Here is a 17,798-nt window from a genome sequence, read left to right on the forward strand (position 1 = left end):
GGAGAGACTGAGTAGATAAGATGTTATTTCCCAGTTCAGTATTCTGCTTGCCTCCAAGAATATTTTTCTACGAGAAATAGTTGAAAACACTTGTTCCAGAATACTTCGGATGTTGGAGGTGGTGAGGTGTTTTCCTCCTTCTATTATGGTCCAAGAAATAAAGTTTCCAGGAATTTGACCAATTTGGCTAACTAACCATTTAATTCAATACAGGACTACCCAGAAACCTATATATTGATTTGCCTTGGAAGTCAAAGGAGCTAGGAGTAGGAGAATGAGAAGAATATATTCATCCCAAGAATTGAACAGAGGAATAGTGCCTGTTGCTCTTGAACCTAAAACATTTCTACCCCAAGACTCTTCCCTTACACTCTTTAGGTGGTTCATATGTGTACGTTTTGGGTCCCCAGTTAGCCAGTGTTGGGCATGGATAACCTCTGCACCTCCTGTTTCTTGTGTTCTAGCCCCAAACCCATCAGAATCTTTCCTTGTCCTTCCAGGTGTCTCCAGTGCTGTGCCCTGGCCGTGTACTCTTGCTCTTAGAAGCCCAGAGAATTTTGCTTTCCCTTCTTCTATGACCCTTGACCTATTCTAACACATTATTAAGGGCCTCTGTCAGATGAGGGCACTTCCTGAAGAAGGAAGGCTCTTGTTTGGCCTGTTTCTGTTGTCTTCTAGTTTTATCCCAGAGCTTCGCAATTGCAGGGTGCTCTTGACTCTTCTCCCTGGAGAAGGGAACGGCAACCTGCTCCAGTATTCTTGCCTGGAGAATCCTATGGACAGAGGAGAGCTTGGTGGGCTGCAGTCCATGGGATCACAGAGAATCAGACACGACTGAGCGACTTTCACTCACTCACTCACTCATGACTCTTATGCTGAACGGAGGTGCTTGGTCTCCTTGGGAAGAGAGGATATGTGGGTAAAACAGTGGGGAGTTCTCCCCTACAGGGGCCTGCCGGCTAATAACATACTGGGCTGTGAAGAGTGACCTCATAAAGCAAGGATTCCTTCTGTGGACACTTCTCTGTGACCTTGTGGAATCTAGATGCGAGGAGATTCCTAAGCAGAGATTTTCTGTTGGATGGTTAAAGCAAGGAATAAAAATTGAAAATTTGGAAAATGTCTCAGCACTTTTATCACCAGGACCATGCAAGAATCCTTTCTAACTCACTGTTCGAGAATGCGTCACAGATGTTCTATGAGAAATCATGGAAATTTCAGTAAATATTCTTTATTTCTCTTGCTTAACAAGTATGCAGATGGCAGTGTTGGGGGCTCTTAGCCTCTTCTCATAGGCACTCTTCCACTTCCCAAACTGAGGGACTCATCCTAGATAATCTGATTTCTCCGACTGGTGAGGTTGTTGAAGTCTCAGCCAAACAATTTTCTCAGCTTTACTGTCACAGTTGGCTGGTTAATCAGATATTCAGTCACACTCTTATTTGACCTGTAGACCAAATGACTAGTTTGTTCCATCTTTTCCTTTTTTGTTCAATACTGTGTTAGATAATTTGAAGGCTTTTTTTTGGTTTGTTTTGGTAATAGACATGATCTCAAATCAGATAATGGAAAGTATATATTTTATTTTTATAGGTTATAGAAGTATATACATTCTATAGTTTTTTTTACTGTGTGAGACTGTTCATTTGTTACATGAGGAAAATTGAAAAACACAGATAAATATAAACAGGAAAAAGAATTACCTGTAACTTTACCATCAGTAGGCAGACACTGGCAACATTTTGGCATATTTCATGCTGAATTTTTTTCTACCTGCTTTGCACAGTTGAGATAATTTTAAGTAGAGAATTTTTATATTGCATTGTTTCTGTTTTGTTATCCAGTGGGTCATAAGCATTTTTCTAAATCATGAAAAATATGTAGGCATGTTGTGGTGTCTGTGCAATATTCCATTAGCTGGATGTGCCATAGTTTACTCAACCTGTCTTCTTTTGGTTAGACTTTTCAATTGTATCCAAGTTCTTATTACAGCAAATAATGATGAGATAAACACGTTAGGCTAAAGTCACTGCATGTCCAATTGTATTCTCTTGGGGTAGATTCCTTGGGTCTGAGGATATGAACACAACTAATGTTTTTCAGAAAAATTGGTCAGTTTACATTTCCCTGGCAGTTTATGAGAATGTTCCATCACACTGCACTCTTGCCAGCATTAAATATTATCAAGTTTAAGTCTTTGCTAATTTCATAAGCAAAGTTAACGGTTTTACTTAATTTGCACCTCCTTGATTAGTAGTGCCACTGAACATTCTAGGGAGGGGAACTTCATTGCCATTGTATTTCTTTCATGAATTGATTATGTGTTTGCCCATTTTTTCTTAGAGTGGTCAGTTTTTAAAAATCATTGATGTGTAAGTGCTTGTATGGTTATTTGATTAGCAGTTTTCCCTACTAGACTGATTGTATATAGTTTTACTTCACCTTATATCTCAAGGGACTACTGTATTGTCTGGCATATAGTAATCATTCAATAAAAACTTGTTGAGTGAATAAATGAGTGAGTTGAATAGTAGTTAGTACTGAAAATTTCGAGCTACCATAGCTCAGTTGGTAAAGAATCCTGCCTGCAATGCAAAAGACCCTGCTTTGATTCCTAGGTCAGGAAGATCCCCTGGAGAAGGGAAAGGCTACCCACTCCAGTATTCTGGCCTGGAGAATTCCACGGACTGTATAGTCCATGGGGTCACAAAGAGTTGGACGCGACTGAGCAACTTTGGCTTTCACTGAAAATTTGTTGCATGAGTAAAGGAAGATGATGCTTTGTTTGAGAAGCAGTGGTAATCATTTTTTTCCCATAAGTCTAGAGAGATTGAACTGAGTTAACTGAGCGGGGACAGACCTACCCTTTGATTGTCATACATATTTCAGTCAGCATTTCATTGCAAATTTAAAGTATATATATGGATTAGATTTATAATCACAGAAAGGGAAAAGCAGACCCTAGTTCCTAAGAAACTGTGCATCGTTTGGGGATCTAGCTCTGTTGCAAGATAATCACACCTCTTATTCAACTTTCTGACAGGAGGAAAGATACTCAGTTTCAGGCATTTGTGAAGAAAGTCATAATGAGTCGTCTCTTTAAGATAATTATGATTAGCACCGTCTCAATGAATGCCTTTTTTATGGTCTTGTGGACTGATTATAAAACAAGATACAGCTTGTTCAGACTTTTTGAGGTAAGTGGACAAAATGGGTCCATTTCCTTCTGTTTTCTTTCCGAAACTGTTCTAAGATTCTTAAGACATTTTGTTCAAAAAGTTTTCTATAGAAAAATTCTAAGGACTATTAAAATATACCCTAAAATCTAAGAAGATGGTGGCAGCAGTAGTGACAGCATTTACATAAAAACTAGTTAACAAGAGGGACTTCCCTCACTGTCCAGTGTTTAAGACTGCACACTTCCTGTGCAAGGAGTGTGGGTTTGACCCCTGGTCAAGGAGCTAAGATCCCACATGGTACGCAATGTAACCGAAAACCAAAACCAAAACAACAGCAACAACAAAACTAGTTACAAGAGATCCTTACCAAGAACCACACTGCATAGTATTAGCATCTGTAGCAGAGGAAGCAGAGGGAAGTCAATAAGTCTTGAATAGCAGTTGATATCAGAGAGTGTGTTGCCTAATCTATTAGTTGTTGGGTAACACAGGAGGTCCCTGCAATTTATGAAGGGGCTAGAATGGTTCAGACCCTGTAACTTTAAAAACTGACCGCCCAAGGCTACTTTCCAGGGTAGAGTTCCATACTTGTGGGAAATATTGGGAGTGGAATGAAAATTGAGCAGGTAAGAGACACAGAAAAAGCAGGAGAGGTCCAGATAAAATTGGAAAAGGGAAACAGAACCAGGAAACCTCAAAAATAAAGCTACCACATGTTAAATCAAGAATGGATGTTTAAAGTTAGAATCATGCTTTCTCCTAAAAGTTCAGGAAAATTAATTTCATATAAACAAGTATAATAGAAAAAGACTGTGGTAAAATCCCATATAAAATTATAAGAACAAAAGAACAAAGTGGAGAATAATATTACTACAGATAATGAAAGCCCATAACAAAGATATGTTCGCAAACCAGATAAAACCTGTACTATTTCAGAACAAGGTAGATTTTTACAAAACTGATGTTAGGGAAAAAAAGAGTGAAGTGATAGAACTAAGAAAAGAATTAGAAATAAAATCATTTCAAAAATAAAGACCAAATTAGACTAAGAGAAATTAAATACAGCAGATAAAGACTTAGAAATATAGGATTAAATGGGAGAAATAAAAATTTTATTTTATTTTTTAAATAAATAAAATCAGTAATTTTAAATTAAAAATCAGTAATAAATGAAGAGATTAAAAAGTATACAAGAGAAAATGATGAACATTGAAGATTGGGGAAAAATGATCCCACTTAAGGATAATAGGAGTCTCTGAATGTGAAATAGAAGCAAAGTAATGAAACAGAATAAACACTCAAATGTAAATTCTAAGAAAAGTTATCTGAAATAAAAGAATTGAAACTATATATTGAAATTCTCAAACTGTATATTGAGAATAAGGACCTAAAAAACACCAGAACATATTCTAGTAAAAGAATATGAAGGAATCTCTTTGGCTTCCCTGGTAGCTCAGCTAGTAAAGAATCTGCCTGCAATGCCAGAGACTCCAGTTCGATTCCTGGGTCAGGAAGATCCCCTGGAGAAAGGGATAGGCTACCCACTCCAGTATTCTTGGGCTTCTCTGGTGGCTCAGCTGGTGAAGAATCTGCCTGCAATGCGGGAGACCTGGGTTTGATCCCTGGGTTGGGAAGATCCCCTGGGGAAGGGAACAGCTACCCACTCCAGTATTCTGGCCTGGAGAATTCCACGGACTGTATAGTCCATGGGATTGCAAAGAGTCGGACAAAACTGAGCAGCTTTCACTTTCACTTTGAAGGAAAGAGGTGTGGAGGAAATTGTTAGCATCTAAGCTAGCGGTCGGAGAAGGCAATGGCACCCCACTCCAGTACTCTTGCCTTGAAAATCCCATGGATGGAGGAGCCTGGTAGGCTGCAGTCCATGGGGTCGCGAAGAGTCAGCCATGACTGAGCGACTTCACTTTCACTTTTTACTTTTATGCATTGGAGAAGGAAATGGCAACCGACTCCAGTGTTCTTGCCTGGAAAATCCCAGGGATGCGGTCGCACAGAGTTGGACACAACTGAAGTGACTTAGCAGCAGCAAGCTAAGAGGCTTATAAGGTAAAGAGAATTATTATTAAACTCTGCTATGGTAATGCTTTATGCTGAGTGAAAATGGGGCTTCCCAAGTGGCTCAGTGGTTAAAGAATGCCTGGCAATGCAGGAGACATGGATCTGATCCCTGGTCTGGGAAGATCCTACATGCTGTGGAGTAACTAAGCCCGTGTGCAACAATTCTTGAACCTGTGTTCTAGAGCCCAGGAGCCACAATTACTGAGACCATGCTCCTCAACTACTGAAGCCCTCCTGTGGCTCCACAGCAAGACAGGCCACCACAATGAGAAAACTGCACTGTAATGAAGAGTAGTGCCTGCTCACCTCTGCCAGGGAAAAGCCTGCATGGCAATGAAGACCCGGCACAACCAGAAATAAATAAAGGAAAATGGAGTCAAACATTTAACATAGTTTAGAAAAGAAATGCAAACCAAGAATTCTGGATCCAGCAGAACTGACTTTCAGGTATACAGGGCATAGACAAACTGTCATCAACGTAAAAAAATCTTGACTAATACTGCTCCCATGAGCCCTTTCTTAGGAATCTATTTAATAAGGAATAAGTTTCAGTCAACTAAAATTACTAAAGAAGTATCAACACTGGGAAGGCAATGAACAGTAAAGTATGTTTTTATTTCTAGAACTAATCACAATTATGGGTTAACAAGGAGAGAATATAGCACAAATGAATATATACTCTGACAATGAAGATATAGTATTGATTAAAATGGGGAAGAATGGGAGAGTTGATGCAAAATTTTAAACCATTTGTCAGAAATGAACTTTGTGGTGATGCTCTTAGTATTACTCTGGGACTGTTGTGTGTGTGACACAGGATAAAGCAGATGAGTAATTATGGCACAGTTTAATTCTGTTATCCTCAGTATTCTTGAGAATCAGGTTACTCATGGAAGAAAGGAAGTATGAATATAATATAGACAAAGTAAAACCCTGTAGTTTTGCATTTAAATTGGAAGTATCAATATAAATCCCTAATATATTTTATCATTATCCGTTGAAAAACCTAGAACACTGACCAACTTAATTATGTATCCTTAGTGCCCATAATGTGGTGTTGAAATACCATTTATCACTAGAAGGAGCTAGGGATTTTTTGAGACATGGTTGATTGCAGGCTTAGGCCTGAAACTATACCAAATGAGCTCAGAATATCTTGTACACATAGCAAGGAAGCTATCAAAGATTACTGTGAGTAAAAGTCACTCAGTTGTATCTGACTCTGCAATCCCATGGACTGTATAGTTCATGGAATTCTCCAGGCCAGAATACTGGAGTGGGTAGCCTTTCCCTTCTCCAGGGAATCTTCCCAACCCAGGGATCGAACCCAGGTCTCCTGCCTTGCAGGTGGATTCTTTACCTGCTGAGCCACAAGGTAAGCCCAAGAATGCTGGAGTGGTAGCCTATCCCTTCTCCAGGGGATCTTTCCAACCCAGGAATCAAACTGGGGTCTCCTGCATTGCAGGTGGATTCTTTACCAACTGAGCTATCAGGGAAGCCCAAAGATTACTGGGGTCATGTCTACAGGACTCAGGAGACAACTTGATGAGACTCCTACTGGCTAAAGATGGGACACTTTGAGCTTCAATAAGGATAATACTTACAGTCGATTTTGAAACTCAGCAAATAATCTGTAAGTTTACAATGATACAAAAAAAATCTGATGGGTCACTTTTGGAGGGTGATACCTGGTGGCTCAGCAGTAAAGGATTCGCCTGCAGTACAGGAGACATAAGAGATGCAGGTTTGATCCGTGGGTCAGGAAGATCCCTGAGGGCATGGCAACCTACTCCACTATTATTGCCTGGGAAATCCCATGGACAGAGGAGCCTTTTCCATGGGGTTGCAAAGAGTTGGACACAACTGAAGTGCCTGAGAACAGCAGCACAAGGAACTAATACTTTATTTCAAAAACTGTTAAATTAAGGGAAGGAATCAAGCCTTACTGACCTTTCTTATATTATTGCTTAACAACATAGTAGATAAGGGGAATATCTCTTTATAGAAATATCCCAGTTAATAAATAAAAAATAATTGACAGAATTAAAATATCACAGTTTTTCAACTGCTAGTGAATTACAAGATTTAGGCATTTTGAGCATTAATGATCACTTCCCTCATAAAAAGAGAGACAACCAGACATTTTTTTTTTTTGCCTCCTATAAAAGAACAGAACCTATCATCATACGAAAAAGATCAAACCTGGGACTTCTTTGGTGGTCCCGTGGCTAAGACTCTGCACTCCCAGTGCAGGTGACATGGGTTTGATCTCTGGTCAGGGAACTAAATTCCACCTGCTGCAACTAAAGATCCTGCATGCCACAACGAGGATCAAAGATCCCACGTGCTGCAACTAAGACCTGGCACAGCCAAATAAATAAATAATAAAAAGAAATATTAAAAGAAGATCAGATCTGAATTGGATCAAGTCTTTTCATCTAGCATCCTATTTCTAGGAAATAGAGGACAGAAGAACATAAGTGTGCAGTCAGCATAATCCAGATGATGAAATTCTACAAGTCAAGTTGTCTGGTTTCTTCAACAAATAAACTTTAAGGAAAGGAAGAAAAAAATGAATAGGAAACTTAAAAGACATATCAAATTTTGAAAAAGTTTTTAATAAAAAAAAGTATTCTAGGAATGCACACATGAATTTCTATCTATGGAGAAGTGCAAGAAAATGATCAGTATAAATATAGGGACAATGGTTAACTTGGGGGAAAGGGAGGGAGTTGTGGTTGGAATGGAGCATATGGAGAGGCTTCTGGGATAGTTGGAGGTTCTAACTCTTGACTTAGGTGGTAGTTACAGGGGTGTTGGCTTTGGAACAATCCATTAGGCTATGTATTTGTGTGGTTCTGTATATGTATTTTATTCTACAATAAAAAAATATTGAAGAGGTGCTTTACCTTCATTTATGGTAAATAGCAAATTTCCTTCTTGGTGATGAAAAGGGTTAACATCAACATAATGTAGTGTCAGAGGTGGTGGAGGTGATGGAATATCCTAATCAGTGTCTTAGATGTGCAGGGTCCACTTGGCACCACTTCTGTGAATGTGTTGGTATGGCAGTACATTCCACACCAACATCCCACAGAGTTTGGTCATGGATTGTAGAGAATTATGTTAAGTACAGGGCTTGGGTAAGGATCGGGGAAGAGATGAGTTGAGGGATCTGAATCCTTTGATTGTTTTTCAGAAGCCATAAGGATTATTAAACATGCTTCAGTAGTGATCTTTGTTTGTAAGCCTAAGGAGGTTCTGTGCTGTGGAAAGGTTGCAGACTTATACAGGTTTGGGTTCAAGCCCTAGCTTTACTACTGTCTCACTAGCTGTGAGAATTTGGTCTAATTGCTTAACCTCTATGTGGTTCAGCTACATTTGTAAAATAGTATTAACACACACCTTCCAGGGTGGCTATTGAGATCATTGAAAATAATATGTATGAAAGCGCCTGGTTATCTATAAAACTGAGAAATTATTGACAGTCTTAGGGATCCCAGTGAAGATACGAGGATCTGTCACCTCAGACTAATCTTGAGATTCTGTGCAAGCAGCAAATAAATGTTAAGGCAGGATTGTAAACTTCTGAGTCATTAAATACATGCCCCAACACACAGAGCCCCTTGGCAAGGCTGGGAGACTTAGGGATTTCAGGAATTTAAGGAATACTCTATCCAGTTATTAGCAGACCATTAAACTAACTGAGCAGGGAATTTGGTGACCACACATGACAAAGTCATGTATAATTAGTTCAGGAAAGTCTCTTTAAAAAAAAAAAAAGGACAGCAACAACAACAAAGCCCTAGGAAGAGGGGGAGTACCTGATTTCCACAGTTTCCAATATTATATGATTAAAAATGTTCAATTTCCAACAAAAAAAGAAAAAAATTATAATACATACAGAGAAAAAGAAAGTATGATCTCTACACAAGAAAAAAAGTAAACAATAGAAACTCATCCCAAGGAAGTCCAACTGTTGGACTTACTAGACAAAGATTTTAATTGGCTGCTATGTTCAAAGAGCTAGGAAAAACCCCCGCATCTAAAGAACTAAATGAAAGTATGAGAACTATGTCTCACCAAATAGAGAATATGAGTAAAGAGAAATTATTAAAAAGAGCCAAATAGAAACCCTGTAGTTGAAAAGTACAATAATTGAAATGAAAATGCATTGGAGGAATTCAACAACAAGTTTGAAGTAATGAAAGAAAGAACTAAAGAACAGAAAGACAGGTCAATTGAGATTTCCAGTATGAGGAACAGAAAGCAAAGTGAATGGATAAAAATGAGCAGAAACCCATGAAACATCATCAGACATACAAACATGCATGCAATCGGTGTCACAGAAGGAGAGGAGAGAAAGGATAGAAAGAATATGTGAAGGCATAATGGCCAAAAACGCCCCAAATTTCATGAAAAACAGTCTGAACATCCAAGACAATTAACAAACTCAGAGACCCACCTAGACATGTTATAAACAAATGGTTAAAAGACAAGGACAAAAGGAGAATTTGAGAACATCATGGAGGAGTGATTCATTGCATACAAAGTATCCTCAATAAAATGAGTAGTTGACTTTTCATCCAAAACTACAGTCGCCAGAAGGCAAAGGATGTCATATTCACAGTGCTTAAAGAAAGACTATCAAACTAGAATGCAAAATCTAGCAAAAACTGTTCTTCAAAAATGTAGAGACGTGATGCCAGCAAAAAGGCAGAGTAGGTAGCTTCAAAAATCCATCTCTTCACAGAAACAGCCAAAAAGGAGACAAAGCTGTCAGAACTCTGGAAAACAGCCAAAGGTTTATAGAAACTGAGTGAACACTGAGTCAAGAAAGGGGAACTTTAAGAAAGTAGGAAAAATTTGCAGCATTTTTATTTGCCTTTGGCCCTATCCCTCTTCATCAAGGTGATGGTCCTGAAGATGGCAGCCTGTGTTCCCAGGGTGGGACCTTGGCCCCTGGGTCTAGAAAAAACAGAGAAGACTTTTGTCCATAAAGAATTGTGTTTGTCTATTTTGGCCTATCAAAGGGCTGTCTGAAGGCCTGGTCCTAAGCTATTTTCTTTGTTTTGCTTAACCTGGAATTTTCTCAGGGCAGAAAGTGGCTATGCATTGGGCATTTCTCAAGACCACTGAAAAGCAAGTGACTGGTCCACTGCTCCCTGAAGCAAAAATATAGCACTTGAAGCAAACAATAGGTATGCTGAAAGCCTGAGAGGAAAATCCAGGGAGAGAGATTCTTTGGAAAAAGAGGGCATTGTCTGCCATACATGTCCAGGGCAGGACACATGCTTAGGAAAGACCTGAGAATATACCAAGCTTTCACTGTAACTGATCTTTAGGCTCAGCACAAGCTCAAAATTAACACTCAGTTTCAGTTGTAAGTGGGCCAGTTCAACATGGAAGGAGTTCCTCAACAAAGAGGCCATTTGCAAAGACGAGGAGAGTTTTTCTTCTGCCTCTTTCTCTCTCTCATTCTCTCTTCCTTCTTTTGTTCCTTCCTTTCTCTTTCTTTCCTTCTCTCTTTTTTCTTCTTTCTCCTTCCCTTCTTTCCCTCTTTTTTTTTTTTTTTTGCCTGAGCCATTTAAGAAAACCTCCATTTAAATACTAATTGACCAGAAGCTAAAGAAAGAGACTTCAGAAGTCATGCATTACAAAGAATATGGTCTTTACAAAAGTTGTTTAGAGAAGTCACTAAACAGTTACTACCCATGAAAGCAACAAACCCAACAATAAGGAGGGAAAGAATTTGATTTCCAGAGTTACCACATTGTAAAATTTTAAACATCCAGTTTTTAAAAAGATATTCTCCTACAAAGATGAAATAAACAGAAGCTGTCCCTGAGGACACACCAAAGATTTTAAGTCAGCTTTGTAAAATATGCTTAGAGAGCTAAAGGAATTCACAGGCAAAGAGCTGAATGTAACTAGGAGAAACATGTTTCAGCAAATAGAATATGTCAATAAAGAGAAATTATAAAAAGGAATGAAATACAAATTTTGGAACTGTAAAGTATAAAAATTAAAAAATTCATTAGAAAGATCAAGAGCATATTTGAGCAGCCAAAAGAAATATCAGTGAAATCAAATCAGTTGGACTTAGAGGAACAGACTAGAGAAAAGAATGATGAAAAATGAACAGTCTTAAGAGACCTGTGGGACGCCATAAAGCATATCAACATTCACACAGTGGGAGTTCCAGAAGGAGAGAAAGAGGAAGAAGGAATATTTTATGAAATAATGGCCCAAAAGTTTACAAATTTGATAAAGAATTTATTAAGAATCTTAGCGAACTCTGAGGAGAAACAAAGAGATCCACACTGAGACACATTGTAATCAACTATCAAAAGTCAAAGACAAAGAGAATTCTGAAAGCAAGCAAGACAGAAACACCTTGTTGCATACAAGGAGTCCTCAGCAAGATTAGCAGCTGACTTCTCCTCAGAAACTGTGAGGAGAGAAGGCAGTGAAATGACATGTTTAAAGTATTGAAAGAAGAATATTGTCAACCAATAATTCTATATCCAGCAAAACTATCCTCCAAAGAAAAAATAAAAAGGAAGAAATTAAGATATTTCCAGGTAAACAAAACCTGAGAAAATTTGCTTCTGATAGATCTGCTCTACAAGAATTGCTAAGATAGTCCTTTAGGTGAAAATGAAATTAGATAATAACTTAACACATTATTGACCAGGGGATTTTGCAGAAACTAATGCCTACAGTGTTAATATGTCTCTGGTCAATAATGTGTTAAGCCATATGATGAAGTAAAGAACGCTAATAAATGTAACTACATAGGCAAATATAAAAGCCAGTATTGTATTTTGTGTTGTATTGTATCCTTTCTTTTTCTATATGGTCCAAAATAATTATAGATAGTTAATGGGCATGCACTGTATTTAGGTGTATTTTGTGACAACAGAAACATGAAGTGGAGGAGCGATGGAGTTGTATAGAAACAAAATTGTTAATGCACCATTGAAGCTAAGGTTGTATGAGTTAAAGATGGATTGTTGGGGCTTCCGTTGTGGTCCAGTGGCTAAGACTCCATGCTCTGAATGCAGACAACCTGGGTTCTATTCCTGCTTAGGAAACTAGATCCTACATGCTGCAACTAAGTGTTGGCATGCCAAAACTAAAAGATTCTGCATGCTGCAACAAAGATAGAAGATTAAGACCTGGTACAGCCAAATAAATGAATAAATAAATAAATGGATTGTTTTAAATTTAAGAGGTCAATTGTAATCTCAAGGGTAACCGCCAAAAAACTAACTTTAAAAATTCAGAGAAAGAAGTGAGAAAAGAACCAAAATGATACACTACAAAAAAAGCAAACACCAAAGAGAGCAGCAGTGGAGGAATTGAACAAAAAAGATGTGACATATGTAAAACAAATAGCAAAATGGAGAAGTATTTTCTTTTTTTTTTTTTGCACCCCAGTGGATGGTAGCCTGCCAGACGCCTCTGTCCATGGGATTTCCCAGGCAAGAATACTGGAGTGGGTTGCCATTTCCTTCTCCAAAGTATTTTCTTTATTACCAGTAATTACTTTCAATATAAATGAGTGAAGCTCTCCAATTAAGAGAGAATTGATTCTTAAAAAAAAAAATCAAATATATGCTGTCACTTGAGATTCAGAGATACAAATAGGTTGAAAACGAAAAATGAAAGGAGTTACTCCATGCAAATAGAAACCAAAAGAGAGCTAGGTTGGATATACTCATATCAGACAAAAAAAGACATTAAAGAAAGCTGTTACAAGAGACAAAGAGGGACATTATATATTGACAATAGAGTCAGTTCATCAAGAAGATAGAATAGTTTTCTCAAGTACATATGAAACATTTTCCAGGATAGACCACATATTAGGCAACAAAACAAGTCTCAATAAATTAAAAAAATTTGAAATCATACACATTATCTTTCCTGACAGTTATGAAATGAAACTAAAAATCAAAAACAGTAGGAAAACTGAAAAACTTCCAAATATATGAAAATTAAACCACAAACTATTAAATAATAGGTCAAAGAAGAAATCACAAAGGAGTTTAGAAAATACTTTAAGATAAATGAACATGAAAATACAGGATAATGAATATTATAGGTTGCAACAGAAGCAGTACTCAGAGCAATATTTATACCTGTAAATGTCTGCATTAGAACAAAAGAAAGACCTCAAATTAATAACCTAACCTTATACCTTATGGAACTGGAAAAAGAGCAAACTAAACTCAAAGCTAGCTGAAGAAAAGAAGTGAAAAAGATTAGAATGGACTTCCCTGGTGGCTCAGTGGTAAACAATTCACCTGCCAATGCAGGAGACATGGGTTTGATCCCTGATCTGGGAAGATCCCACATGCCACAGGGCAACTAAGCCCACTGAGCCTGTGCTTGGGAGCCACAGCTGCTGAGCCCATGCTCCACAACGTCTGAAGCCTTCATGCCTTAGAGCCTGTGCTGTGCAGCAAGAGAAGCCAGTGAGCAATGAGCAACCCACACACTGCAGCTAGAGAGTAGCCGCCACAACTGGAGAAAAGCCCACACAGCAACAAAGACCCAGCACAACCACACACACACAATTGGCAAGACTCAAGTCCAGGGAGCCTGCACGAATTATTTAATAATAATAAAAAGATTAGCGTGTGAAACAAAATACAGAATAGAGAAATAGTAGAGAAAAGTCAATAAAATAAAAGATTAAAATTCAGTTCTTTGAAGAGATCAACAAAGCTCATAAACTTTTAGCTAGACTGACTAAAAATAAGAAAGCTCAAATTAATAATGAGAGAAATGAAAAGTTGGGACACGACTATTGACCTTATAGAAATAAAAAGTTTTATATGAGAATACTGTGAACACATGGTACACCAATGAATTAGATAATCTAGATGAAATGGACAAAATCCTAGAAACATAACCACCTACCAAACTGATTTAAGAAGAAATAGAAAACAGACATACCGAAACAGACCTATAAATAAAGAGGTTGAATCACTAATTAAAAGCCTCACAGCAAAGAAATGCCCAGGACTGGATGGCTTTGGTGGTTAATTTTACCCTGCATTTAAAAAACAATGAACACCAATCCTTCTCAGACTCTTCCAAAAATAGGAGAAGAGGGAATATTTCTGAATTCATTCCATAAGGCCAGCATTACACTGAGACCAAAGCCAAAGACATAACAAGCAATAAAGAGACCAACATCCCTACAAATATAGATGCTTTAATTCTCAAGATACATCTGAGCCCAGAAGTGTACCTAAAAAGTTATATACCATGAGTAGGTGGAATTTATCTCAGAAGTGCAAGGGTGGTTCAGCTTAGGAAAAGCAATGAATGTAATACATCAATAGAATGAAGGAAACAGTTGACAAAATTACCTTAGTAGATAACTGAAAAAGCATTTGATGAAATTCAATACCCTTTCATGGTTAAAAAACAAACAAACACTTAAACTAGAAATGGAAAGGAAATTTCTTAATTTGATAATGGGTAATTATGAAGAAGTCCACAGCTAACATAATACTCAATGGTAAAAGACTGAAAATCTTTCCTTTGAGATTAAGAACAAGACAAATGCCTGCTTTCACCATTATTCAACATTGTACTGAAAGTTCTAGCCAGAGCAATTAGGCAAGAAAAAGAACTGAAAGTTACCCAAATTGGAAAGGAAGAACCAAAATTACCTAAATTTGACTTGATCTTATATATAGAAAATCCTAAAGAATACATCCATACACACACTCAACTGTTAGAGCTATTAAATGAATTCAGCAAAGTTGCAGGATACAAGATTAACAACCAAAATTTGTTGTATTTCTGTACACTAACAGGAACATTCTGAAAAGGAAATTAAGAAAATTCCATTTACAATAGCATTCAAAAATAATAAAATACCTAGGAATAAATTTAGCCAAGGAGATGAGAGATGTATAAACTGAAAATTATAAGACATTGCTAAAAGAAATTAAAACCTAAATAAAAAAGTAAAGGCATCCTATATTCATGTATTAAAAAACTTGTTAAGAGGACTATCCAAAGTGAACTACAAATTCAGTTCAATTCCTATCAAAATTTCAATGGCCTTTTAAAAAAAGAAATTGAAAACCAAATTCTTAAATCCATATGACTGAATAGCCAAGAAAACATTGGAAATGAAGAACAAAAGTTGGAGAATTTGCATTTTCTGACTTCAGAAACTTTGTGTGTTGGCTTATTTGCTAAGTTATGTCTGACTCTTGCAACCCCATGGACCATAGCCCACCACACTCTTCTATCCATGGGATTTTCCAGGCAGGAATACTGGAGTAGGTTGCCATTTCCCTCTCCAGAAGATATCTGGACCCAGTAATAGAACTGAGTCTCCTGCATTGCAGGAGGATTCTTTACTGAAGGAGCTACGAGGGAAGCCCCCAAAAAGCTTTCTACAGAGATACAATAATGAAGAGTGTGGTACTCACAGGACAGACATAGACCTATAGAATAGAGCTGACATTAAAGAAATAAATCCAAATGCCTATGGCCAATTGACTCTTGACAAGGGTGCCACAACCTTTCAGGGGGAGAAAAATAATCTCTTCATCAAATGACGGAGGGACAGCTTGCTATCTACATGCAAAAGCTGTGAGCTGTCATTCACGGTACTGGTCATTGGGTTGGGAAGAAGCATCACAATGATGTAGGTTATGTAACTGTTCCCAGACTGCTCTGGCTGTCATTTACCAGATAAAGAATCCTTCTGAATACATTTTCTGGAAAGATAAGCTGCTGGTTCTATTGCTGAAACAGAAATGCCATTCCCATATTTTTTGTCATTTTGATAGCAATGAAACATTTTTATCACGATTAGCATCAAATTTATGAAATAAAATGATATGGAAACAGAAAGCATCTATTTAAGAAGAAGCTATCAGCCATGCTGTATAGGGCCACCCAAGACGGACAGGTCATGGTGGAGAGTTCTGACAAAACCTGGTCCACTGGAGAAGGGAATGGCAAATTCCTTCAGTATTCTTGCCTTGAGAACCCCATGAACAGTATGAAAAGGCAAAAAGATAGGACACTGAAAGATGAACTCCCAGGTCGGTAGGTGCCCAATATGCTACTGGAGAGGAGTGGAGAAATAACACCAGAAAGAATGAAGAGACGGAGCCAAAGCGTAAACAGCGCCCAGTTGTGGATGTGACTGGTGATGGAAGGAAAGTCCGATGCTGTAAAGAACAATATTGCATAGGAAGCTGGAATGTTAGGTCCATGGATCAAGGCAAATTGGAAGTGGTCAAACAGGAGATGGCAAGAGTGAACGTCAACATTTTAGGAATCAGTGAACTAAAATGGACTGGAATGGGCGAATTTAACTCAGATGACCATTATATCTACTACTGTGGGCAAGAATCCCTTAGAATAAATGGAGTCGCCATCATAGTCAACAAGAGAGTCCAAAATGCAGTACTTGGGTGCAATCTCAAAAATGATAGAATGATCTCTGTTCATTTCTAAGGAAAAACATTCAGTATCACAGTAATCCAAGTCTATGCCCCAACTGGTAATGCTGAAGAAGCTGAAGTTGAATGGTTCTATGAAGACCTATAAGACCTTCTAGAACTAACACCCAAAAAAAGATGTCCTTTTCATTATAGAGGACAGGAATGCAAAAGTAGAAAGTCAAGAGAGACCTGGAGTAACAGGCAAATTTGGCCTTGGAGCACAGAATGAAGCAGGGCAAAGGCTAACAGAGTTTTGCCAAGAATACCAAAATCAGATTGATTATATCCTTTGCAGTCAAAGATGGAGAAGCTCTATACAGTCAGCAAAAACAAGACTGGGAGCTGACTGTAGCTCAGATCATGAACTCCTTGTTGCCAAATTCAGACTTAAATTGAAGAAAGAAGGGAAAACCATTAGACCATTCAGGTATGACCTAAATCAAATCCCTTACGATTATACAGTAGAAGTGACAAATAGATTCAAGGAATTAGATCTGATAGACAGAGTGCCTGAAGGACTATGGACAGAGGTTCATGACATTGTACAGGAGGCAGTGATCAAGACCATCCCCAAGAAAAAGAAATGCAAAAAGGCAAAATGGTTGTCTGAGGAGGCCTTACAAACAGGTGAGAAAAGAAGAGAAGCAAAAGGCAAAGGAGAAAAGGAAAGATACCTATCTAAATGCAACTGTATAGGCCATGGGGTCACAAAGCAACACAAAGTCACGGACGCGACTGAGCAACTTTCACTTCAAAGAATAGCAAGGAGACATAGGAAAGCCTTCCTCAGCGATCAGTGCAAAGCAATAGAGGAAAACAATAGAATGGGAAAGATTAGAGATCTCTTCGAGAAAATTAGTGATACCAAGGGAGCATTTCATGCAAAGATGGGCACAAAAAAGGACAGAAATGGTATGGACCTAACAGAAGGAGAAGACATTAAGAAGAAGTGGCAAAAATACACAGAACTGTTCAAAAAAGATTAATGATCCAGATAACCACGATGGTGTGATCACTCACCTAGAGCCAGACATCCTGGAATGTGAAGTCAAGT

At 38.0% G+C, this 17,798-nt stretch overlaps 1 protein-coding gene across 1 annotated transcript in view; it reads left to right on the forward strand.

The window, feature by feature from the left end:
• Window positions 1-1,119: 1,119 nt before the first annotated feature.
• CATSPER3 (cation channel sperm associated 3) overlaps window positions 1,120-17,798 on the forward strand; it is a 29,120-nt gene continuing 12,441 nt past the window's right edge. Inside the window, exons 1-2 of the mRNA XM_065935408.1 lie at window positions 1,120-1,220; window positions 3,044-3,197. Of these exons, the coding sequence (XP_065791480.1) occupies window positions 1,120-1,220; window positions 3,044-3,197 (255 nt within the window). The remainder of the gene's footprint in view (window positions 1,221-3,043; window positions 3,198-17,798) is intronic.

The sequence above is a fragment of the Muntiacus reevesi genome, chromosome 1 (genome assembly GCF_963930625.1).
Source record: "Muntiacus reevesi chromosome 1, mMunRee1.1, whole genome shotgun sequence".
In the NCBI taxonomy this organism is placed as follows: Eukaryota; Metazoa; Chordata; class Mammalia; order Artiodactyla; family Cervidae; genus Muntiacus; species Muntiacus reevesi.